This window comes from Lates calcarifer, linkage group LG17 (assembly GCF_001640805.2).
Source record: "Lates calcarifer isolate ASB-BC8 linkage group LG17, TLL_Latcal_v3, whole genome shotgun sequence".
NCBI classification, from domain to species: Eukaryota; Metazoa; Chordata; class Actinopteri; family Centropomidae; genus Lates; species Lates calcarifer.
Window position 1 is genome coordinate 4,745,583 of NC_066849.1, and position 25,299 is coordinate 4,770,881.

Genomic DNA, 25,299 nt, shown 5'->3' on the forward strand with positions numbered 1-25,299 from the left:
TGTTGGAGTCACTCCCTCCCACTTCGGGGGTAACTTATTACGGGAGTTAGCAGGCGGAGCCGGCTTCTCTGAGAGATAAATTGTCTCTGGTACAATTGGTGGCGTCGGGTGCGAAACTGTCCTTTCTTGTTTCCTGTGAGAGACAGTCAACAGTCTAGGCTGAAACTACGCGAATCAAACCGTACAAAAATCACATAAACCGACCAAATCAAAAAGGGGGATATCACCGGGGAGTTAACATGTCGGGAAATAAAGACAGTGACGGCGGATGGAGGAAATTTCTGTGGAATTCAGAGAAGAAGGAGTTTCTAGGACGAACAGGGGGCAGTTGGTGTAAGTACTCGTTTTCCCTCATTTCACTGAACCAACAAGCTAGCTGCTGTTTGTAAACGACGGTTTAATGTCAAATAAACAGGGGTGTAGCACGTTTTGGCAGACGGAGTGAAAACAGTCGGTGTTCAGTAAGGATTTTTTTTCTTTTCCTTTTTTCTCCGTTTCCTGACAGTACAGACAGACAGACAGCACCTGTTAGAGCTTTGACATGCTGCGTCGTGACTTCGGTTTTCAATGGAGGCTGTAGGTAGAAGTTGGGTCTGTTAAATCAGAATAAACTCCTTTGTGAAACACGAAACCGGCTTATCTCACAAAGTTAGCTGACTAGACATGCCACAGGTCGAATGTAGTGAAAATTAAGACTATTTATACATATTTTAAAATCTATTAACTCGCACTGTAAATGGATGATTTGTTCCCCTGACAAATTTCCATTGACCATCTACCGCTAGCTCATGATGTAGACAATATTTAAAACAGACAACAGGTTTTGTGGTTATTACATGGTAATAGGAAATGGTTACCCGAGGCGTAGCCCATATCAGGCCATTGATTAATAAACGTCCTTTATGAAAAGGTCATCTTGAAGGACAGCCTGTGGTGGTCCAGGACTTTTCACTAAACCAAATGCTGAAAGTTGAGGTAGGTAGTGGTTTGCCTCACTGAACCATCTCTTTTAATTTAGCTCTCCAAGGAGAGCAGAAGAGAAACAGAGGACATTTTATTCCTCACAGTAATAAGCCGAATAGCTAATCTGTGGCTCCTGAGTACAGGCCCGGTTATTCTTCCCCCTTTCACTCAAACCCAAAGATTAATGGATTCAGCTCTAATCGTTTTACCACTGTTTTCAATACTTTTAAGACGAGAGAATGCACGCCTAATGCTGCCAGCAGTGGTTGTTGTTTTGATAGGATAACTACACACCGTAAGCTCACCAAACCTCTTTGCAAATTATAAATGGACATTTTTTTGACTGAGCCGGGTTCAGCCAGACAACGCTTGGCAATATGGTGCTGTGGGACAGATCACGACTCACATGTCTCAAGAGCCGCCCCTCTCCATCTCCCTGTTATTTATATATTTAATTATTTTTTCCTGAAAGAATGGAGACATTGGTCTGCGTGTTTTTCGCCAGTTTACACCTCTCATTTCTTTTAGCTTAGTGAAATCTTAAACATGCAGTCTGTTTCCGAGGAAGACTAATTCTTCCACCAAAAAAACAACACAGTTAACGCTGCCGTAGTGTCTGTTGTAGTCAATGGCGAACTTACTGGAGCTACTTTGAGGTGAAAATTTCAATCACTACACGTTAATGTTGTGGTAATGTTACCAGTCCTGTAGTTATACTGTTAGTGAGCGTTTCTAAAAGGCTTAGCTGTTGGTTTTTGTCATGAAGGAGAGTGATGTCGCACTATCTAAAAGTGACCGATGTGGCTCTAAAAGCAACAGGTTTGTCGGTGTCCTTGAGTTGCTGAAACCTTCACGGCCAGTCAGAACAGCTTATGTGGAAAATATTCATTTTTCTGGTTTGACGGTGTTTGAAATCACCTATTACCATTTCTGTTTACAATGCGGGAAATATGGGAAATGACAAGTGCCAGTGTGAGACAGGGCGCTCATTTCTTCACCACCAGTGTTTGTGAGTGTGTGTTCAATTCGACGGTTATACACCGAGAATACGCTCTGCAGAGCTGGTAAATCGTTGAGTGAGCTCCAACACAAACGTCAGTAAAAGTCTACAGGCATCAGTGTGGTGTGAATGAGGTGATGGTCTCTTCACAAGACTCTGCAGTAGTCTGGTGGGGGGAGGTGCTCTCCATTCAAACTCTGCCTTTCACCACTAGTAGGCCAGTTTCTGTTTGTGGGCAGCAGTGTTGATATCTGGCCTTTCTGGTTACAAAATGGTGTTGTGTGTACCCATGTCACCCACGTGACACAAAGTTGATGTCCTGTCCCTGTAAATCTCAAGTGATTGGCTTTAAATGGAGTTATGCTCCTTAGATTGCCTAAAGAGGCAGCCAAGAAATGTTCAACTAAAACAAATCATCACTGGGCCACAAAGGGCCCAACAGTCTGACACGCTTGTATGTCTGGTTGCAGCTGCATCCATGAGGAAAAAAAAATCATTTGGTTTGCAAATACTACTTGTCCATACAACAGCTGCTTTCTTAGATGGTTTAAACTTAACAAATTAACCAGCTCAACATGCTTCACACAGAAACACTGTCATGGCTGCTGACATGTTCATTAGAATATAGCTCACCACACATTTACATTGGTAGCAGGCGGTGTCTGGTGTCAAGGGTGTAGACATTTAACATTTACTCTGATGTTTTACACGTGTTCTCAGAAAAGGTTAACATTTCCCTGCTACTGCTGGGAGGTTTTGTAGTTGTGGTATGAGTCAAACTGTTTCATATGTACAATGTTCAGCATGGCAGTACAAAATAAAGGGATGTTGCTCTTGATCTCGTGTGCTGGAAACACCGCTTGCATGCTCTAAGCGCAAAAATTGGCAGTCTCAGGAGGCATGGGTTGGGTAGGGCAGGCCCAGTGAGACAACTGAATCTCCTCTCCACAGTCTACAGTCTGTGGCGGGAGATAAGGCTGTGGAGCTGAGCCTGCGATCAACTCGCCAAACTGGTTTCAACAGTGGCTGATTTGGAAACATGGCGAGAGAAAGACATTTTGAGGAGGTGCCATGACAACAGCAAACACATGAGGAATGGCAACACACTGATGATGAACTAGCAGGGCACTCTGTTGGCATTCAGGAACTTGAAATTGGACACGATATGATGCTAGGAGACAGCTGTTTCAGTTTGAGACAGAAAAAAGTATAAAGATTTGTGATATGAAGGAAACCAGAGTAAAAATACAGACTTTTTCATAGATTTCAAGGCCCTGTGCTCTGAATGCTCACAACAGAAAGACAAATGTGGAGAATTTTAAGAGCTTTTCATCAATGGTGCATGTGAAATCTAATACACCTATTACTGCATAAAGAGGAAAGTAAAGTTAACTGAGGGCTGCTTTTAAGTGATGCAATAGGATCTGACTATAAACAGTAAATTTTGGGTTTCATCTGAGCCTGAACCATATCTTATATCGCAAATCTCAAAAGTGTTTTTAGCACCACAGCATTATATGTCAGTGTTGTGGTACTGATACAGTATTGTATAGCTGGAAAACAATAATAATATGGCTGATTTACAGGTGATAAAAACTTAATTACTGATCACCCAACCCAGTGAGAGTACACATCATAAACTGTTGAGCATTTCCTTCTGACTGAAATTTACTGAATATAAGCAGACAAGAAATACGCATCACAAGTTTCTCTCTACAACAATGGTGTGAATAAAGACAGAGATGATGGTGAAAGAGAAGCTGCTTTGTTCATTTAAGCAAGGACAGTGTTTTTATGCCAAACCTGTTGTAAATGGTGATACAGTGGGGGAGGGGTCTGCTGTGACAGGAATGACTAGTGACTCATCCTGTTGTACTGGAACCACAGCCCTCCTGCTGTTGCATAATTGGGGTAAATTTTAAATTGGGTGAAAAAAAACCCAATCATTGTTTTAAAATGGCTTCTGTGATGAGAAAAGAAAAGGACCACACTGTGTGGAAACATTTTGTGGAAGATTGATTAAATGCAATTCTCAAGGTTTTTCTTTTCCTGGTGGAGGTTTTGTTCAAATTGTGCTCACAAATACTAACAGATGTTTAAAGATTTAGGACAACAAGTTAGAAGCTTTACTGCTTGAACTTTTTCTCTTCTTTTATGTTTATTGGTCAGAATCCAAGGTGAGATTTAGATGTCTTGTTTAAACCCCAAAGATATTCAGTTGATATAAAAGAGAGGCTCAGATCAGATTAACCTCAGAACTAACCTACTTCTTGTTCCGTTCTAATCATTTTACAGCGATATTAATGATGTTTACTTTCTCCTCCTTCACAGTTAAAATCTTCTTGTTCTATGTGATCTTCTATGGATGCTTGGCTGGAATTTTCATTGGGACCATTCAGGCTTTGCTGCTTACGTTAAGTAACTACAAACCCACGTATCAGGACAGAGTCGCTCCCCCAGGTAAATATAAGCTAAACCTTCTTTTCACCTCTGCCTTTTCAAGTGATGTGCAGGATGTCTGATCAGCTCAAGAGTTAAAGCAAACAGATGTAGGATTGGGCACCGATCAGAAATGTTTTTGGCTGAGTCTCTGTGGTGATGTGGCTGTATGTGGTTCATGTAGTTAAAATGCCTGTTGGGGTGTGCCTTTAAGCAGTTACTCTATCACAGTCTTTCTGACCTTAGATAGGTTCAGCCATTTTGTCCTTCACTCCTCCCAGCCAGTCAATGTTTCTCCCCTCAGGCTACAGGGGAACTGTTGAAGCTTACACCAACTGTGGCTAAAACTATTCATGTGTGCTATGATCATGCGTCACAGTCTACATGTTTACATATTCATGTGTGGAAGCCAGAGTTTGAAGTTTATTCTTTGGGGGGAAAAAAGAAAAAAGATTTAGTTTTGTCACAGTTAAGAGGCATCTAAGCTTGTTTTTCTGGAGAAGAATTCTAATCTGTAATCTCGTGAGAACAACGCCATTAAACACTGCTACACTCACACTAAGAGCGTTTCGAAATTTCCTGCAAGCTTGGAGACGGTGCAGATTTTTTTAAAGTGCCCAGCCTTGTCTTGTTTGCACAGCACATGCTCTTGCCTTGGCGGTATTTTTAGCAGCCATTGTAAATGAGTGGCTGCGTGCACACAGGGTTCGTTTGCCTGTCGTTTCGTCTGTCAGCTGTGCACGGCCGCTGACAGTCAAAGAGTAGCCCGGCAAAGCAACAAAGTAAGCGTGGGGCGCTTTGAGCTGAAGTGAGTTTCCAGTAGTGGCATGATAAAGGAAGCAGAGTAGTTAGATGTTTTTTTTTTTTTTCAGAGCTCAAGCCCGCCTCTCACTGAGGCTAAAAGTTTCCATTGTGAGAGAGACACACGTGAGAGTGGCTGGGTGGGGACAGGGGATTGGTGAACTTTCACAAGCCTCTACTGAAATTCTAATGACTAAATGTTAGTTCTCTCTCTCTGTGCTGCTGCTGCACACACACAACTTCAATTTTGCTCATAACTACAGCAACAGCAAATAAACTGATCTAACAGTGAGGCTGGGATGAGGTTCATAAATGTCCTGTTTCCTTTCACTCCTCTTACCCATCTCATTCTCTTCATGCCACGCCTCACTGAGTCCTTGTGCACAAGGTCTGTGGAAAATTACTGCTATAAAGAGCTGACAGACACTGTGTGAGGAAATCCCCAAGACCCTACATTGTGTTGCCCTAAGATAATAGACCAGGGACTATCTCTGGGCCCTACAAAGCATAACTCACATGATGTACAGACCAGCTTCTGTCAGGAAATCCACTTCTTTCCTCAGACAAAACAGTTTTATATTGTTTTACAAGTTGCTGTATGTAATTCTCTTTTAATCTGCATATTGGCCTTTATTTTGTAGTATTTCATCAAGACAACATTGTGTTTTTCAGGTCTGTCACACACCCCACGCTCAGACAAATCTGAAATTGCTTTCAGTATTTCTGATAAGGACTCATATACGAAGTACACCAAAAGCATGGATGACTTCCTTCAACCGTATGATGATGAGCTTCAGACTGATCAGATGAAATTTGAAGACTGTGGAGGCAAGTATAAGCCAATCATCAATCAGGGATTGTCATACTCTCTGGCTGATCCCTGATGGGTATGTAACAATCATCAATCAAGATTTGTCACTCATGATTCTAAACCCATTAGCTAACAAATTCTCATAAGAAACAGTAATATTTGCAAAATAATCCATGCTATCCTAATTTCTGTCTTTTTTGTACCATTTGCAGTCACTCCTCAGTCGTACAGGGACCGTGGAAGTCTGGAGCATGAAGCAGGACAGAAGAAAGCCTGCCGCTTCCACAGGTCTTGGCTTGGCAGCTGCTCAGGGGTGGGCGATACCTCTTACGGCTTCAAGGAGGGAAAGCCCTGCATTATTGTGAAGCTCAACAGGATTGTCAACTTCAGACCTAGGGTACGTTTACCGCACACTTACAGTAATATAGCTTTCATTATTATAGATGCAGTCACACTGATAAAGAGGCTAGGGTTCAGAATGAAATGAATGAAGGTCATCTGAAGGAATAAAATATAAAACAATAGGTTTGATATGTTAAAAGTTAAAATGTGCAAGAAAAAAAATGATCTGGATCCAACTTCCTGAAGACATTGATATTCTTTAAAAAGGTTCAAGTCTAAAGCAAACTGTTAATGTTACTCTATCTGATGATAAATCTGTTGGGATGAATGAAGGTGTGATATTATACAAATATATACACTTTCTCCACATGGAGAGAAATAGCATAAAACTGCTACTATTACTGAGCACAAATGTAAAACAACAGACATCTCAACAACTCTTTCGCAGAGTGGCTGCAAAATGCATCACAACTAGCAGCTATATACAAAAAATACATTAACATCAGTACATGATTCAGCTAATTCTACGGGAGCTGTTTGTATTTTGTTTCACTTGTTGTGGAACTGCTACAAGTATGCAACACAGAAAAGAAGCTAATTCAGGCTGTTTATCCAAACACTTGGGCTAACCTTGCAAGTCTGAAGGAGTGCACATTGCACTGTTAGCAGTTAGAATTGCACTGTGGGTAACGCAGGCAATTTTGATAAGAAAGAACAATGTGTGGAATTAAAAAAATGACGTTACGGAGCACAGTGTGAAATCAGTTCACTTGGTGGCAACATACTCCAGTATTGCTCTATTTTAACTCAAGTCACAGTAAGTGGCAAAATTTAAAACCACTTGTAGCAGTGGCCTGGTTCTCAAGCCTAATGTAACCACCTGCTCAGGATGTCGTTCATCAACCATTCTCTGTTTTTTAGGTTCCTTCTGACAATCAGTCACTGCCAGATGCTCTGCAAGGAAAAGTAATGCCCAACCTGATCCCCATTTACTGCAAAAATAAGGTATGTTGATGTTGATAAGACAGCATCTGGCCACGCTGTATCAGTACACAGACACTAGTAGAGTATTTGTCTACAGTGTTAATGCTGTAAAAAGGTTAGATTTTAAATCAGATTCATCCCTTGTGTTTGCAGAGAGAAGAGGATAAAAGCAAGATCGGAGAGATCAAATACTTTGGCTTGGGCGAGGGCTTTCCTCTCCAGTACTACCCTTACTACGGCAAACTGCTGCACCCCCAGTACCTGCAGCCTCTGGTGGCCATTCAGTTCACCAACCTCACTATGGCTCAAGAGCTCCGCATTGAGTGCAAAGCATATGGAGCAAACATTGACTACAGCGAGAAAGACCGCTATCAAGGACGTTTCGATGTTAAGATCACAGTCAGCTCATGACCTCAGCCATGACGAGCACTCTCATTTTAAAAACAAATAAAATGTAGAGAGAATTAAAGAGTTCAGATAAAACACCACTAGTCTTTGAACATTCATAATATACAGGACCTACACTTAATCCGTGTGCTTTACACTAGCTTTTCTGTGTGTTTGTCGAGGGGTAGAATGTAAAATACAAGAGTAGCAATAGCAAATATTTATTCTACTGTAAATGAAAATATTCCTTGAGCCATGGGATGTGTTCATCTATTACTGTAAAACCGCAATTCCACTACTGACGTGTAGCGAGCTGTGTTTCTGTCCCCAAAGTATTTCATCCTAATGTGGTTTCTATATATTTTTGGAGTGTCCAGTGCTGTAGTCTAGTCCTGTTGTAATCTCTTTTGTCTTATGTCAGCTTTAGTGGTCCAAGGTGTGTGTGCGTGTGTGCACTTGTGTCTGTGTGCAGGTGTGTTAGTTAATGTGAGCGTGTGGAGTGTGTGTTAATGTGCTCTGATTAACTGAAATACTAGCATGGTACTCTGAACCTTTAAGGCCCATGTAGGAGTAAATGACTGCGCTCCATGGAATCTTCTTGTTTTGTTTTGTGTGTTTCTTTATCCAAGTTGTTCAAGTTGACTGTGGAAGGATACATTTGTACACCCTTTCTTTGTTCACTTTAGCTGTAGGATATGGTTTGATGACATTTCTGTTTGATACTCTTACATCTGTTTATTCTTAATTCATAGTGTAGAGCTTTGTGGGTCCAGCCTAGAAGACTGTCACCTCCATGGAAACAGTGGCAACTCAGTGCTTTGAAATCTGTTTTGCTGGAGACATCACGTGATGTGATGCAACTTACTATTGAATGTTTTAGCCATTTTCATGGTGGAAGAATTTTATATTTATGCAGTTGTACATTTTTTTCAAAGTGTAATGTATGAATCCAATACCAAAGTCGCTGGTCAAAAAGTCAGAGAATATCAGAGGCAATGCAGTATCCCGTGTATTAAGATGTTTAGTTGGTGTGAAAATACTTAATTCAGTGTTGAAGATCAAAACACTTGTCAGGAGTCTGCTCTTGTCACTTTATTTAATCTGCATAAGGCTGAAACAATAAACAGAAAATGAGACAACTGTCAAGTCTTTGAGTGTGGAGTGAGCATGTTTTCCACTCATCCATCCAAGATCTTGAAGAAATACTGCACCTGGAAAAAGAAATGAACATTAATTACAGCACCTACTGAATTAAGACAGTAACATCAAAGTGTCAGCCTGTCCTCTCTCTCTGATATGAGAATAGTAAAAGTTCACAGAGTGAATTCTCCTCTGTAAAAGCCTTTTCTTGGCCACCATGTCCCAGTCTTGGGAAAATGGCAGCTCAGTCAGTCACAGGCTAATGTTTAACAAGGAGGCATTTGTCCAGGCCACAGATCAGGAGTTTTCCTGAACAATGACGCTTGATGGGTCAGACCCACTCCCTCTTAAACAATGGTTTTGTTTCAAATTCCTCTGCCATTCTTGTTCTCCTCAAAACCAGTGTGATCTGAGGTTGCCCCAGCCCCCAGAGCAGAGTCATGAGACTCGGCTTCACACAGTCGAGGGGGTTTTGTTCTTGGCTAAACGCAAGGTAGTTATTTATGCATGGACTGAAGAAACCTATTTTGCAGGATCAGAGGCTCTACACAGATGAAATAATGTGGGTGTACTCTCCATGTGCTGGAGAGTACAATGTGTATGTGTCAGTGAAATACCACCCACCTCCAGAACACCATCCTCAGGAAGGTCTGTACAGTGGACTGCATTTTTCACTTTGTCTTTGCCATAAAGGGCACGCAACGTGGTTGGACGGAGATGTCGTGCAATTTCCTGTTGAATGAAAAATCTGACTGAGATTCCTTTACTGACAAAAATCAGCTTATTAGTATTCAACTTTTCTTTCCAAATATCAAATTTATGCAATCATGAGTTTTGAAAGGGAACATCTTGTCCTGTTCCATGTTAACAGAACAGAGTGATTACTCAGCAGCTGAACATGTGATCCTGTGGAGGAAATGACAAAACACTGACACTCAGCAAACCTTTTACACACTGAATAGTGAGAGATAGATTACTATTTCTTCTTCTTATTATTTCCTATTTGCATCTCATGATGTAAGAAATGTTAACCTTAGCACAGCCTCAGCCCCTTGCTATAATACTGCAACAGGTAATGATACATTCCCTTCAGTTCTACTAGGATTATCATGTTGGAGTTACATATTCCAAATGACTTTCACTGGTATACTTACAAATTTTCTGGAGTTGTAGCTCTTAAAATGACATGTGCCACCTCTTGCCACACATTTGCATATTATTTGTTCCAATAATAAAAAATCTAATATAATTGCCGTACCTTTTAAGATGTTCTCTTCACTACACACTAAAAATAAAGTATGGAGACATTTTATTTCACAGCTTATTACAACTCCTATTTCTCCTTTCTATTTCTCACAAATAGTGAGCACTTCCTCTCCTGGCAGCAGTTTTATCTTGAGTTTGTCTATTTCCTTTCAACATCAAACACTCCCAAGGTCAAAGCCAGGCTCTCTTGACCTTTGCTACTCTGTGCCTCCGGGAAACACAACCCTCCCACAGGGCGCACCATTAGGGGAGGGACAATATGTGAATAATTAATTCACAGAGATGACTATTAACTCTAAGGGAATGCAAACATTATGTAACATATAGTACTTGTGTAATGCTGGGGAAAGCAAATCATGTGATATTTTACTTTTTCAAAAGCAGTCTTACACGGGTATGCTTGATCTTTAATGAGCAGTGAGGGCAGCATCAAAGAAAATACACTTCATTTACATAACGTGTTTTGTCGTGGTTTTGTGGACTAAAGAATCTGGCTGTGGCTTGCGGCAATGGAACATTTCCTATGACAAGTTCTTTATCCTCCAATGGTTTATGAGAACACACACAAAGGACAGGAATAAGTTTCAAGGTCATAGATCAACCTAGCCCTCCCCTCCAAACCATTCATTGTCTTTTAAAACAAAAAAACTTGTGGGAAGTTGGGAACTTTAATGTCCCCTGATTTAAATGACTGTGCTACACAAGACTGAACTGATTATGGAAGAAAAAAAATGGTGCAAGGTTCAAGGATCATGGGAACTGTTGATCACAGGGGAACTATGGGTCAACTGAGTTCGGTTTTAGTATTTTTCCAAAGCATGCTGCATGGTTACACATTTGCTGAGGATGTTAAATTAGGAAAATTATTCTGGAGCTTTTAACTATGATAGTGCCATGTATTTACAAACCCCAGACTCAAGTTCATATTTTTTTGTCAAATATGTGCCACTCTTAAAATGACTCAGCTACAGAGTCTGCTGACTGGATGCCTCATTTGGGAGACTTTAACAGTTTATTTTCACATATACATATTTTATATATTTTTCACAAAGGCAGATAAAACTAACCAAGATAGACTAGGCCAAGAAAAAAGCTGCACAACATACAAAGGTTCAAGATCTTTGGACCTAAATTTAAAACACTATACAGCACAGCACTAGTTTTGTGAAAAATTAAAACTGCTGGCATAGTACAGTATTAATACATATAAGGTGCCAAATTTACCAAAAAACAATAGATGCAACTGAGCTGATGATTTTTGATTGGTAAATAGCAGCCATGTTTTTTCAGTCAATTTTGGTACAGACATTCATGATCCTCAGAGGATGAATCCTGCTTACTTGGATCATCCCCTGACCTGTCATTGAGGGCTATCATCAGGTCAATAATTTAATCTACTTAGTGCTTTACGGTTTATGACAGCATACTTGACTTATGAATACTAAACAAATGACATTCCCGTCAGCACTCAGCTGCACTTTGTGTTTTTTGCTAATTAGAAAATGCTAACATGCTAATGATGATGGCTGTAAATAAAATACCTGTTTAGCATTAGCATTCTGTCATTGTAACTTTGTTAGCATGCCGACGTTACAATTTAGCTCAAAACACTGCTGTGTCTAAGTATAGCCTTGCAGAGCTGCTAGCATGACTGGAACTGCAGTCAAGTGATAGTGCTTACCAAATTTGATTAACACTACAAGAGGAGCTCACAAAATAGGTTTTCTACTGGTTAAACTGTGACGGTGATTTTTGTGCCATCAGTGGGTTAACTGGTAGAATTGTCACCATCAACCAGATTAATAATAAATAAGATAGAAAGTGAACACGAAGAAACAATAGCAGGACTTTTGATGTGGCTGTGTAACATACAAGTCTGCGCAATCTGAGCTTTTGTCTCAGGAAACTAAATACAGCAGTCTGTACAAAACTATCTGCAACAGATGTGACCAGGCAGCAGTATGTCGTTTATACGACACTAAAGCTACAGATGACAAAGGGGAAATCAGAGGGAGATCTACCTAGATATAAAAGTAAAGCACTGTTCTCTGTAACTGCAGTAGTCACCCATGGGTGAATGGGTGACCTGCTGTCAGAGTTTAATTTGATTTTAATGAGTCCCATAGTGTGCTAGACTGATGTTCACGTAACAGCTGCTGGCTTCTGTGGATAGAAATGGCTAGGACAGAGTGACCTGGTGGTTACATGACCGCCCAGAAGTCAAAGAGTCTCACGTGTGATCTGTTATGCGCTGCTGATTGTCCAACCCTGCTGAGGTGAGGGAGACAATGAAGTGATATGCCAGTCTGTCACATGCACATAACTACAACTGTGGTCTGCTCTACTGTGAAACACATTTATGAGAATTTAGTTTAGTGTAATATGTTTATTTAAGATCCACATTTAACTCTGATTCTGCTAACTTTGGTTTCTACGCAAACATCCATACACACTAGTAAGAGTGAACAACTGCTGGGGACATCTACAAACTACTTGTAACTTTCAAACTATGAAACACTGAAGGCTTTTGGCTGGCTATTCTATTTTACTTTAAAAAATCTGAGTAATACTTATATCTTGCCACCACATGTAAACATAGAAAGTGTGTCTCATCATAGAGCATTGTTGCTGATAACTCTTTTTTATTTGATCATATGTATGCTTTGATATACCCGCGCTTTTATTACCTCATACTGGTTTTTTATTCCTTTATTACTACCATTACTACAACCACTGCTACTGTCTGTTAGCATATTGCCTTTTATTTTTATAATGACTAACCAGATAATGAGAAAAAAACAGAAGCTAAGCCTGTTGCCAAAAAGTTATATTTATACAAAATGATGTGAATACAAAAGCCCCCCAATGGTGCAAAAATGAAATCGCAGTAGAAACTAGTGATAGTTCTTTATACAGGAGTTACAGTTTTTCTCAATCAGGAACATACTATTGGTTTAATCAGAATAAGTCAAGCCAGCGTTCACTTCTACTCAGATGTACTACAGTGCACTAAATTTAGCATAGTGGCCATCGGGGATAGCTGATATGTTTTTCCACAAAAGCATTAGAGAGATGTTCAAAAATCAATAGATAAAAAGCATGTTTCTATTTTAGCTATGTAACAGGAAGTTTAGACCTATTTAATCATCTTCTACACTCATCATCCACTGTAAGACAAAGTGAAGAAACACAGCATGTTGTGACCACAGTGTACTAATAATGTGTAGTTAGAGGCACTGATGTTTAATTAAAGTGCTGATTTAAAGGAGCAATGTACACTTGATGTACAGAGAAACTGAAACAATATGGAGGAGGGCAGAGAGTACAGGCTGAGTCAGGACCGGCTAACAGAGGACCGCTGTGTCTGTCCACTCTGATATCAGGACACATCACAAGACGGAGCACAATCTCATGACTGAGTGAGTGCAATGCAAGGCAGCTGAGTGTGGAGGTGTGAATACATGAGGATCTTTTATTGCAAGATAAATGGCGCCTACCTCAATACATTATATATCCTCCATATATATCTCATATATGTTGATGTTTTGCTCTCCTCTGTAAAATAAACACCACAATCAAAATGATCCACCACCAACTCCAACACAATGTGGTATGTTTGAGGTCAATTCATCCAGCCATCCAGCTGTGCTTTCATGTTTTTATTCACACAAGACCTGTGTTGTTTATAGATTAGTCTTTCGTCAACTGGAATTAATCAATAGCCTATTCTTATCACAAACAGCTAACCCTCAACTATTAATAGACATTCTGACCTCTTCATACAGTCTGGGGTTACAGTGATTGTACAGTCCAGTCTGTCAGCCTGATAATGACGTCTGGAATGTCTTTACAGGCTGCAGCTGAAAGAAAATGTACTGTACTTTGGTACTTGTCAGAGTAATGTTACACAGAGCCATACATGCCCTGTTGGTGACCTCATCAGCCAGCCTGTAACACACTGATCTAGTCTACAACTTTTCTTCTTCTCTAAGATCTCAGGGCTGCTGTGACTTTCCACTTATCTCCTGTATCAGATGACTGAGCTCCACTGAAGAGTAGGAGTGCTAATGTTTAGGTTATTTGTCAGATAACACTGAGGTGAGTCTGAGGTCAAGAAGTGATGAAACTGCTTGACCTCCCAGTTAGTCAGTAAAGTGTGAAGCAATCAGAGGCTACAGAGCATGGAGAGAGAAGGCTAGAAAAATGACAGCAGCTGAAGGAAAGAACAAATGGTACAAATTTAAGCATAAAAACATAGTCATTTATAGCAACACTGATAATAATTCCACTATTTAAAAAAACAGCCCCAGTGGGGCTTGGGTATAATTTGTGGGTACTTGATTTTTTTCTACTAACAAAAATGCATGCATTCGGTTTAATTTGAAAGATGTGATGATCCCATTAAAGTGTACACACAAGGGGCTTTACAGTAAATGATGACTGGTAAGAAACCAAACCAGAGCCAGGTCTGGAGAGGATAACTAATAAAATAACAGAGGGCGGTAGCAAAGGCTTAATTATTTTGGCATCAGTGAGCAGTGGTGTAGTGTCATGTGACCTGGAAATCATTAGCTAATTAACAAAGCCTCTTCCTACTCTGTAGCTAACATTTTGACTGTGGCCTGGAGGACTGATGGTTAAGAACAGATGCACAACATATGATAAACAAAGTAGTTAATTTAAAAAAATCACAAACCGAGGAAAAGCTGAGTCACAAACAAATTCTGAGCTTGTGGGAGAATTGTGCAGGTGTGTGTGGTCCCTCATTTTTATGGTAACCACACAGTTGATTGGAGGCAAAGCCTCTTATCATTAGATTTCAAATCACGCACTAGCACAGCCCTGCAGCACTGGTTCCACAGTACCCAGGAACATGCATGCACGTGTTCACACACACACTCAAGTTTATCTCATGAGCCACCTCTTTTATCTAAACAAAAAAGCCAAAAACTCTTCAAAATGTACACCAAATGGTTAAATAAAACTTTCTCACAAGTTCCAATCAGGTTGATATTGTTTGATTCAGGATTCTTCTAACTTTTCACGTGAAGAGTTAGTTTTGTACAAATCTGAGCTAGAAATCAAATCTTTAGATCTGCTCAAATTAAAAAAAATGGGGCTCCTCATTCACCTATTGGTGTGGCTGGGTTTAATGGCCTCTCAGCCGATGTACTACACAGTAAAAACTAAACTCTGAAGATGTAGCCAGGCCTATGCAAGGCTACAAAGACAGAAGGGGTGCCACATAACTGGCTGCACTGGCTCCATTCACACTCTCAAAAAAAAAAAAAAAGATCTCTGAAAACCTTAAAACAGGACAATAAAAACTAACACTGCTGTAGTCTGTTTTTTGCAGCAAGAGCATTAGAAAAACTCGGGTCAAAAGGATGACGGATGGATGATCATTTGCAAACGATATATTGATTTTCACCACATTTAACTCTTTGACATTTTACTTGTCAGATAGGCTTCTAGTATAGAATATAATGAGGAAAGAGGAGACCATTTTAAGTCTGTTTTGACTCACTGGATCAGCAGGCCCACAGAACTCCCTGAATGTCTGTGGTGAGTCGGTGCCGTGGATCTCCAGGACCATGCAGGGTCCAGAACACAGCTCAGTCACCATACTCTGCAGGGAGTGAGTGGAAATACAGTCAAAGCTGTGATGATGAATTTGACTTTTTTAAATGAAGAATTATACTGATAATGATAACATGCAATGACTCAACTTTATTTGGCTATTGACAAAATCTGTCTCATCTTTCGTGCTCTTTCTAGAGCGGGTTAGTCAGTGTTTGTATTTTCATTATTATTAATCAAAAGTAGCAATTGTCAGTACTGTGATGCAGGTACTTGCCATGTTGGCAAAACAATGTAGTGTTTATACTCACAGGATACTCTGTTACAACACCTTTGTAAACTTCATAGAATTCTTCTGCATTTGCTCGGTCCACATTGAACTGGAAATATCAGTGGAAATGAAATGTTTAAAAAAAACAAAACAAACAAACAAACAACAAAAAAAAAAACAGTAGAGGACACGATGAAGGAACTTTTTTGATAAAATGAAAATTCTTCACTTAGTGTGTGTCTTTTAAATTGTAAAAACAGCCTCATTATCACAAAGGACCTGTTGTAAAAAGAAATTCTACCTAATGCATTAAGAACATCAGGGATATGAGATCATATCCTTGAAGTGCTTAGAACAAAGACACTTTGTTCTAAGCACTTATTTTATTCCCATTAATGCACAACACTCTCTGCATGTGGTACAGTGATAAATCCCTGATTGATTTATTTTTGTCCTACGGCCCAGAATGTGCAAAATGAACGGACTGTGAGAGGTCAGTGTTTGCAGCAGTGATGCTGGCTTCAATGATGAGGTCAGGCTGCAGTGTAAATCAATACACTACACATATTGGTTACATGAGTGTAGCTTAGATAAATGGACCTATGAGCAAAATAATTTATTTTCTGTTCTGATTTACATGAACACAGCAAAATTATATCTCAGCACATGTGTGACAGACCTTATAAGACCAAAGGGGCACAGGGCTCATATTTGTTAAACGTACCATCTGAAGGGCAGAGATTTCAAATCCAGCTGCAGATATAGAGTTCAGGATCTTCCCAGTCAGACCTGTGAACACATCAAAGCTGTTCATGTCTGAGTTTTTTCATGAGCTTTTTTCTAAGCTTACACAGACTGACAAGTAAGATGTTTAGTGCTACAATAAACTCTTCAGTATGATCCCAAACAAATAATCTCTGCAGCAGCAGTCACAGTTCAGATCACATGACCAAGCAAATCACATTGTTCTTATTGTTATTAAATGGCTTAAGTTATTATTATTGAATGTGCTATTTTGTTGTTGTTTTCCATCATAATGCTGCTGTTCAGACATGAATGTTATCTTATGTTGCAACAACCTCAGATTGTAGTGTGGACAAAGTACAGTGAGATTGTCTTACAGATGTCCTGTCTATTAAAGGAGAGGAGAAATTATTTTTGTCCTCACAGTCAACACTTCACAGATACAGAACTGTACCTCTTGTCACTGTGGCCGTGCATTAATGTAGAAATGGTGCAGCCACAGGGACAAAGGTGCAACAGTGACAGTGAAGGTCAGACTGCTGCAGACAGACATAATTGAAACAGGGCGCCAGTCTCATAATCTCGGTCAGACATCCTGATAAAAAGTGGCCTGTGTACTCGTCAAGCAGGACACTGGGTATCTGTATTTTCCATTAATTCTGTATGCTGCTTCGTATAATCATGATTTTCAGTTTGGACCAGGTGCTGCACCAGTGTTGATGAGTTTCTCCTATTTGGGTAATCATTCAGTTACAGTCAGGTTATGTGTATATTAGGTGAGTAACCACCTCCTGAGTCCTCTGTGCGTGCCCTAGCCAGCAGCCAGTCTAGGATAGGCACATACTCAGAGCAGCTCCCAAAAGCAGCTGGTGCTGTTGCTAGGAGATCCTATTCTGGGTGCCTGGCAACAGAAGCTTCTCTATTCCAGTCATGTCTGATTGCATTTTCAGTCACAACTTCCTTTGTCTCCACTGTGATTGGCTGTGCCTTGTATACGTAGCTGTGGCGTACATTAGCTTCTTAAGTGGTCCTCGAGGGAAATCAAAGCAAGCTTTTTGATTCTATTTGTCTTACAAGCACACTTTGGGCTCAGCTTGCCAAACCCCTCAGACTGAGTTATTTTTTTTGGATCACACTACAGGTGTTGGCCCACATCTGAAGTTAAACATTGTGTGGTCACATCACAATATTGAAAATATTGTTATCTGAGCAAATTATGACCATTCAATGATGCAACCCCAAACCAAAAATCTGGTAATGTGAATCATAATCTCTCACAAAACCAAAATAGTTTTTGGTTTTTTAATTTTTGCTTTTCGCTACAATACCTGTAATTTTTCTGTGAGAGTGTTCTGATAAAAATCAATTAAAAATCAACTGAGTCTGGAAGACAGAAGCCAGACCAAATAACAAATTATTGGGAGTTAATACGGTGATGACAATACTTGTTGCCTCTCTAAACTTGTGCAACTGATTAACAGCTGTTCAGTTGAGGTATTGCAGACATAAAATATATCAACTTTCCCACATTTCTCAACATTTTTAGATGAGCTACAATCTCTTTACAACATCAATATCAGAAGACAAATAGCAACCCAGTAAATGTGTGATAAGGACAGTGTCATAACCATATTTTGGTAAGAAAAGAACTGTCAGTTATTCTGTTGACAGCACAGCCTGCTTGATATGATGCAATGCAAATACCTATTGAGCTGCCAGACCACAATGAGCACAGGAAAAATTACAGGTTGACTTTGTAAGGTTGCATAGTCTCCTCCTAAGATAAAGAGTGCTGAAAGCTTGAAAGTATTGACTTACAATTTACAACTAGGAAGCTGCAATTCTTCATTTTTTTTACAGACAGCTATTTTCCATTTTTAGAAGATCTATTTTTATGTAGCATTTTACATTTTCATTTTGCAGACATTAATCTTCACTGGTAATCTGAAAAGTGCCTAAACCTGGGAGAAGTGTTGCTCCATCCTCTATATTGTTATTTTTTAAATAGACTTGATGTAGTAACTCTTAATAGTAACACCATCACTGCAAATGGAATGTGAATTATTATCAGTAACCACTAGTATCACGTTAGGACCACTAGGACTTACTATTGCAGCTGGTTTTGGGTTCAGCAGTTGCTCTGTTATGCCCTTCAGCAAAAACAAAACGTGCCCTTGCTTGTGTAGGTTTTTAACGGGTCCTCTCTCATGGACCTCTCTCACAGCAGACATTTGAACTTGTCATAGCAGGAAGAGCACAGGTATAACTACAGTAATAACATTAATGATGGCGCCATTCCAGTAGGGCATGGCAGAAAGTCATGCCAGCTAGCAGCATGCACAGCACCAGGGTCCTGGCACACCTACATATCATGCAGACATACTGGGCATTAAAGACTACTTTTTATAAAACTGAACAAGATTAAATGCTCTAAACACATGGATACTAATACACTCCTGTTGTATAAACATTTAAAGCTAGGACATGCGTCTCCTATTCAAAATGTCCTCTCAGCTTGTACTGTTCAGCTGATACTTGTTTAAAATACAGAGGCTTCTATGATGTGGTGTAGACAAGTGTTTTGTACTGTGTATACAAGGAAACTTAACAGAAACCTGGTTGAAATCACATACCAAACAAATAACCTCTGAGGATATTAAGCACTACAGACCATATCAGGACCATAGATCAGATAAAGTTATATGGGAACATGCTGAGCCTTTTCATTTTAATGAACTGTGTTTGGTCTTGTGCTGTGTGTCCGCAACCAGTCCAGTCAACAACTTTTTGTGTGCCTACTTCAGCTCCGTCCAGAGAATTTCACATTTCACAGGTCAGAGCTCTAGAGGCATGCTCCATGAACAGGGATCAAGGCAGGGATTTGGAAAAATCCAAAGCCAAATTTGGTCACCACGTAGTGCCTTTGTGTGGCAGCAACACATTAACAGCCATAAGTGAAAGAGCTTATACAAGTCAGTGGAATCACACATCTGCAACTGGATAAATGATGGCTGTATCAACAGACAGATAGCAATAGACGCATCAATAATGCTGACAAGTAGTATTACAGATGATGAAAATAAGATTTAGCTGCAGATGCAGTAAGATATGTGCTCCTTACCTTCTGATATGGCATGAGGTTTGATGATGCAGCATGTGCAGTCTGTATAGATAGCTGTATTAGAGGGACCATGGCCAATTGTGGATGGGAAAAAAAATTCAAGCTCCTAATAAAACAAAGAAATAGAAAATAAATTATTATAGGTATTATTTGGCAATGTGGGGCATGGCTTACAAGGGCAAATATGAACATGAACAGGGCTTAACATCCTTACTCTTGCTGCTGCAGCAAGTGAGTCAGAGCCATGTCCAACATTTTTGATGCCATCTGTTCCAAACTGGGCACGGACACTCTGCGGCGCCTCCCTCCGTGCCACAGCAGAGTCTGCAGGTCCCAGGAGCCTCCTCCAGATAGACATGGCCTCATCACCCATCAGCTCCATGGCAACCACAGGCCCCGAGGACACAAACTGCACGAGGTTACTGCAAAATGGAGCATTCATTTAAATGGAATACCTACCAGCAGGTCAGCTGCATTACATGTGACCAAATGTCATTATGATCATTGTCACAGGTTTGGTTAATGACTATAGGAAATCCTCTATTGCTCTGCATATCTTCTCAAAACTGGAAAATCATTTACACAGGCACTCACCTGAAGAAAGGCTTTGACTGATGTTCCACGTAAAAGTCTGCCGCTTGGCTCCTGTAATGTAAGAAAACCATAAACCATGGAGTTAATGAGTGACCTAATTATCTTGTTATCTTTTATTCAGTGCAAACTAATGACACAGAGAGATTCTCTCTACTGATGTTGCGTAATTGGTCCTTTTTGGTATGTAAGATTTTACCTTCTTAACTGTGTTAGAAAAAACAAAACAACAACAAAAAACCCCAGTTCTGATGTGACAGAATTGAATAAAATAGAATTCTTTCCACCAGCACTGAGGACATTGAGGTAATGTCCTCAGATTTGTGGGGTAAATTATTAGCACCCTGGGTGGAGTTTACATGCTAAAGTAGACTTTTTAGAATGATTCTAATATTTTTATACCCTGTATTTTTCCAACAGTATTTTATTCCTGGCAGAGTGGAGAGGGCTTTGAGACAACAGTCAGACCTTTATACTGGCTAGTATACTGGCGGGTGCATAATTTCCCAGGAAGTTTCTGTAGAGAGATGTAATCTTTGTAAACTGACACTAATTATGGAGAAAACAGAGATAAGAGGCAGTTTCTACTACAAATTTAGTAATATGCGTTTAAGTTTATATGAAATTGATGAATTTCAGAGGAATTTCCTCAAAAGAACTCCTCAGTTCAAATACAACATGCAGAGTACAAATTTGAACAGTTAATAAATTAAACATGAAAATGATAAATAAATAAAAACATTTTTATTTTGGGGGGTTTAGGATTGAGGGCCTATATATCACTCGATACCTTTGAACTTGACTCCTTTTAGGTTAACAAAATAATAAATAAAAAAAGGCTTTGAAACACTATACCTTTTTATTGGGAAAAATTTTAAACTGAACAATCAACTGAATAATAAAATATGAAAAATCAGATGAAATGAAAGATTTTTGAAACTTTGGTCAAAATTTGAGTGCAAATTTGGTACAACGGTACAAAAATTCTGATTAAGGCTCTGCATTCAGACTCTTTAAAATACAATGTAAAGGTAAAAAAAGCAAAAGGTCTTCATTTATACAGACTATCTGCAATATATACTTAAAGGTCAAAGGTGAAAGTACTCATTATATTCATTTCTATATCAGACATTGATTTGATAATATGATTACACCATGAATGAGCACCTAATAATACAGTTAGCAGTTAATTAAACGCCAACCTTGTCTGCCTCTTGCAATGCCATATGTTCCTAATGTGTGAGAGAGGGCAGAGCCATCCATCTGTTTCTGTGAGGATACTGGCAGCCTGTGTCTGCCTCTTTGACAAAGGTTTGTCTGATATATTATTACATTAGTATGACTTGTAGTATTATTAGAAACTCACTTGTGATGCTTTGACCTTACCATGTAAGCTTTGTCATTTTGGCTTTGGTCACAATCAAATTAGAGGAGTATATCAATTCAAGGACATCTCCGATCTTGGTAACTACATCAGGCTTTATCAAAGCAAGAGTTCTGGAAAAACAGAGAAGGGAAAGAGATGGAACACAAAGAGAAAAAATTAATCAGGATGTCAGTGGACCATGTCTAATATTACAGCAGACAACTTATCAAGATCAGACACCATGACAGAAACACTCTCATTCTATAAATGTGTTTCATGTTGGGTTCAATATTGTACATACATATGCACTGGATATAAGGCAAAATGTGGCCACAGCACAAAAAAACTGAATTATATAAAAATGACTATTATCAGTTAGTCAAATGCATACAACAGAAATCATATTGTTTACTTTGCAGTTGATAACAATACAAATCTATTTTCTGCTTTCTAAGCATGCATCACTGACAATACTGTATCTTACAATACAAAGGAATCTTCTGTCAAATTATGATAGCAAGCAATCTGGCATAAAATAGATTAAGATAAAAAAATATATAGAAACAAATAATAATGCTCAAATAAAGATTATGAGTCACACTTGCATGGTTTATTTACAAGGTGGTGCGAGGCATGTAAACTGGTGAGGAATAATACAGACGTATTGCACAACCACACAGATCATACCTTTCTTTTTTGCTACCAAGTTTGTTTGCTGTGTACTGATCCCCGTAGTCAATCAGATTAAGCTGCCGTGAGAACACATTCACTCGATTCCCAACAAACAAGTCCTCTTGATGGATTTCATCATATTTGGTCCTTCTCAAAAATATTCTCTGGTTCTTTACATCAAACTGCAAATAAAAACAAATACGCTGGTAGATTTTCAGAAACAAATCTGATATTTGCATTAAAGGGCAATTTAAAAAATACTACACTCTTAACACTTCAAAACACTTCAAAAATCAGCAATAAAAATGACAACTGTTCTAACATTTGAGGCTAAAAGACTTGATACATTTTACTGACAGTAGCATCCAACAAAAACAACAGATTTATAACTAAGTACAGTAGTAAATGTCTACCATTTCCACTGAGCCATCTTTGGGGTAGTAGAACAGTTGGTAGCGCCGCAGGAGAGCTGCAGTAGGGTCATACCACTCAGTAAGAAAGGCATAGCGATCCTCCTGATAGAATCAAACAACAGATCAAATCAGAGTAACGCAGAAGCACACAATTAAGGTTTTCATGTGACATTTATTTGTATAGGCCTCAGTCACAGATATAGACCCAGACTGTTTTATTATAACCCAATATGAAAACAAGGGAAACACAAAGTTTGTAAAAGAACCTGTCAGTGTTTTTTTTTTTTTTTTGCATGTTTTAGTCCCATTTACTACAATCCACATATACTTGACATTACAGTTAATGATTTTTCAATGAATGCTTTTGTGTTTCAGGTTTTTGATTGTGTCTTGAGTGTCATTATTTTGACTATGAGCATCAACTTGCAGAGACCTGAAACGTGTTGGAGTTAGGTAATATAATACAGTGAACACCAAGTCTCATTTGGTTTTGTCAAAGTTGCATTACTGTCAGAAAATAACAACACGCTGTCTTTTCTGTCTGACAATCCACTGCACAACCACACAACAGTAATGTAATTTTTTCAAAAATAAATGTACAACTGATGTGGACTGTGTTAGATTACCTGATAAAATCTCATGTCTATGCAAGTTGATTCAAGTATAAGTTTGGTCACATGGCAGACTGTGGTAAACCTCATGTAGCAAAGTAAGGTTCCCACAAACTGGAAATTTCCTGTTAGCATGTCAACCTACTTCACAGCAAATAAGTGCTAATATATGACAGCTGTTTTTGTGATTGTGTTAACAATTAAGAGCGATTTAGAATGAGCTAACAGAAACACTTGAGCAATGGCAGATTGGATTTTATTTTTCTACCAAAAACAATGAAGAATCCAAAAGGCAGTGGACTCCAATAAATACAAATGATTGATTCAAGTTCATTTGTTAGTTTAGCTTGAACTTGGTTAACTTTTCTGAGATGGCAGCTTATTTGTTAGCAGTGTCACCTCACAGCAACAGAGGCCTGTCTTTGGCTCTCAGCACCGTCTGTGCACAGTCACAACGGGAGCTCTAGTTTCTAGTTTCCTGACCCTAGCGTGAGTGGGTTTGTGTCTGAGAAGGACAGCATGTTCAAGGTGCTTCCTTGTCCTCAGTCTATTATAATAACTAAAATCCAGCCCCTGTGACCACGACTTAGTAGGCAAATAAAAGAAACAATCCTTCTCCTCTGCTCTACAACAATGTGGGGACGATGTAAAATCTCCAAATATTTATATATTGGTGAATGGAATCATTTTATCAAACAAATGATAAATTAATTACCTACTGTGCCTTGCACACACATTTTAGATGTTTTATTCCGTTTAGCTTACTCACTGCCACACTCAGGCAGATCAGGCGCTTACTGTCACTGTATCGCCTCTTTAACTACATCCAGCCAACTGTTCCTTTCTGTCCAAGTCAGGTTTACTTTAAGTACTGGCCAACAAGCTAGCTAGCTGAGACAGTTTGGTAAAATATATTGACCTCTGAACTGAGATTAACATAATTCACAAAACATGGACATTCTGTGTTACGTTCTAACATTCAGGCAGTAAATTAACGTTAATGAGATGTAGCTATACGTTAACTTAAGCTAATTGTAAATGTGTACCTACTGACTTTAGCTCGTTTGTTGCTATTTACCACCACAACTGTTGCTGTTTCAAAGCTGCATATAAAACCTGTGTTACTTCATTTGGTTACCCCGGAGTGCTTACATTAGTAAAACTTCTAACTATAGTTTAGCTAGATTAGTTAACAAGCTAACTAGTCAATAACATTAGCATAACTGTGGTTGCTATGCTAACGTTGGCAAACAATTGTCCGTTTGGTCCGTTCAAGCGCGCCCGAGTTTCTATCGGTATTGTGTAGTGTGCCCTTAATATCGTAATTGAATAGGACGAACATAACTTACCATTTTTAAAACTAAAAGCATTTACATGGGCCAGTACTGTTCTCTGCTTGTAAACGTTAGCTCTCAGAGGCTATGCTTCGTTTCTATAGTAACTGCAGTGACAAGTCAAGGTGCGTTCAATAAGCGTTGTAACGGTGACCTCCATTCAAGTTGTGGAAATATAACTATAAGCGATAGAAGTCTTGGAAGGACTTTGATGCAACTCAGCTAATGATATAGCTTTAGTATTCTTCGAGGTTTGGTATAGCTGTAGAAAATAGCAGCAAAAGTAATACATTATACTCGACACAAGAAATAACACTCATTAGACATATGAACAGTGAAAATAATAATGAGTATTAATGGAGCAGATAAGTACAGGAAAAAAGTCTGAGTTGATGGTGCTGTAGTCTTGTTCAAGTGATGATTCTATTGTTCAGTGTCAAAAGTCTCAAGAATTCAGTCATTC

General features: G+C 39.2%; 2 protein-coding genes across 3 annotated transcripts; one reads left to right on the plus strand and one right to left on the minus strand.

Moving 5' to 3' along the window:
- Positions 1–98: 98 nt before the first annotated feature.
- On the plus strand, positions 99–8,873 carry atp1b1a (ATPase Na+/K+ transporting subunit beta 1a). The gene is made up of 6 exons (XM_018669840.1): positions 99–333; positions 4,295–4,423; positions 5,876–6,031; positions 6,227–6,411; positions 7,278–7,361; positions 7,494–8,873. The coding sequence occupies exons 1-6, from the start codon at positions 240–242 to the stop codon at positions 7,749–7,751; spliced, it is 906 nt and encodes a 301-aa protein (XP_018525356.1). The 5' UTR covers positions 99–239; the 3' UTR covers positions 7,752–8,873.
- Positions 8,165–24,973, minus strand: nme7 (NME/NM23 family member 7). Of its 2 annotated transcripts, XM_018669836.2 has the most exons (12): positions 24,852–24,973; positions 22,892–22,993; positions 22,494–22,660; positions 21,827–21,937; positions 20,444–20,494; positions 20,064–20,271; positions 19,850–19,955; positions 16,709–16,773; positions 16,025–16,093; positions 15,661–15,762; positions 9,492–9,599; positions 8,165–8,938 (listed from the first exon to the last, which is right to left on the minus strand). In XM_018669836.2, exons 1-12 carry the CDS (start codon positions 24,870–24,872, stop codon positions 8,906–8,908), a joined length of 1,143 nt encoding a protein of 380 aa, XP_018525352.1. In that variant the 5' UTR covers positions 24,873–24,973; the 3' UTR covers positions 8,165–8,905. The 2 variants fall into 2 exon arrangements, with proteins under 2 accessions (XP_018525352.1, XP_018525351.1); XM_018669835.2 differs by having other exon boundaries at positions 8,165–9,599.
- Between the last annotated feature and the right edge of the window lie 326 nt (positions 24,974–25,299).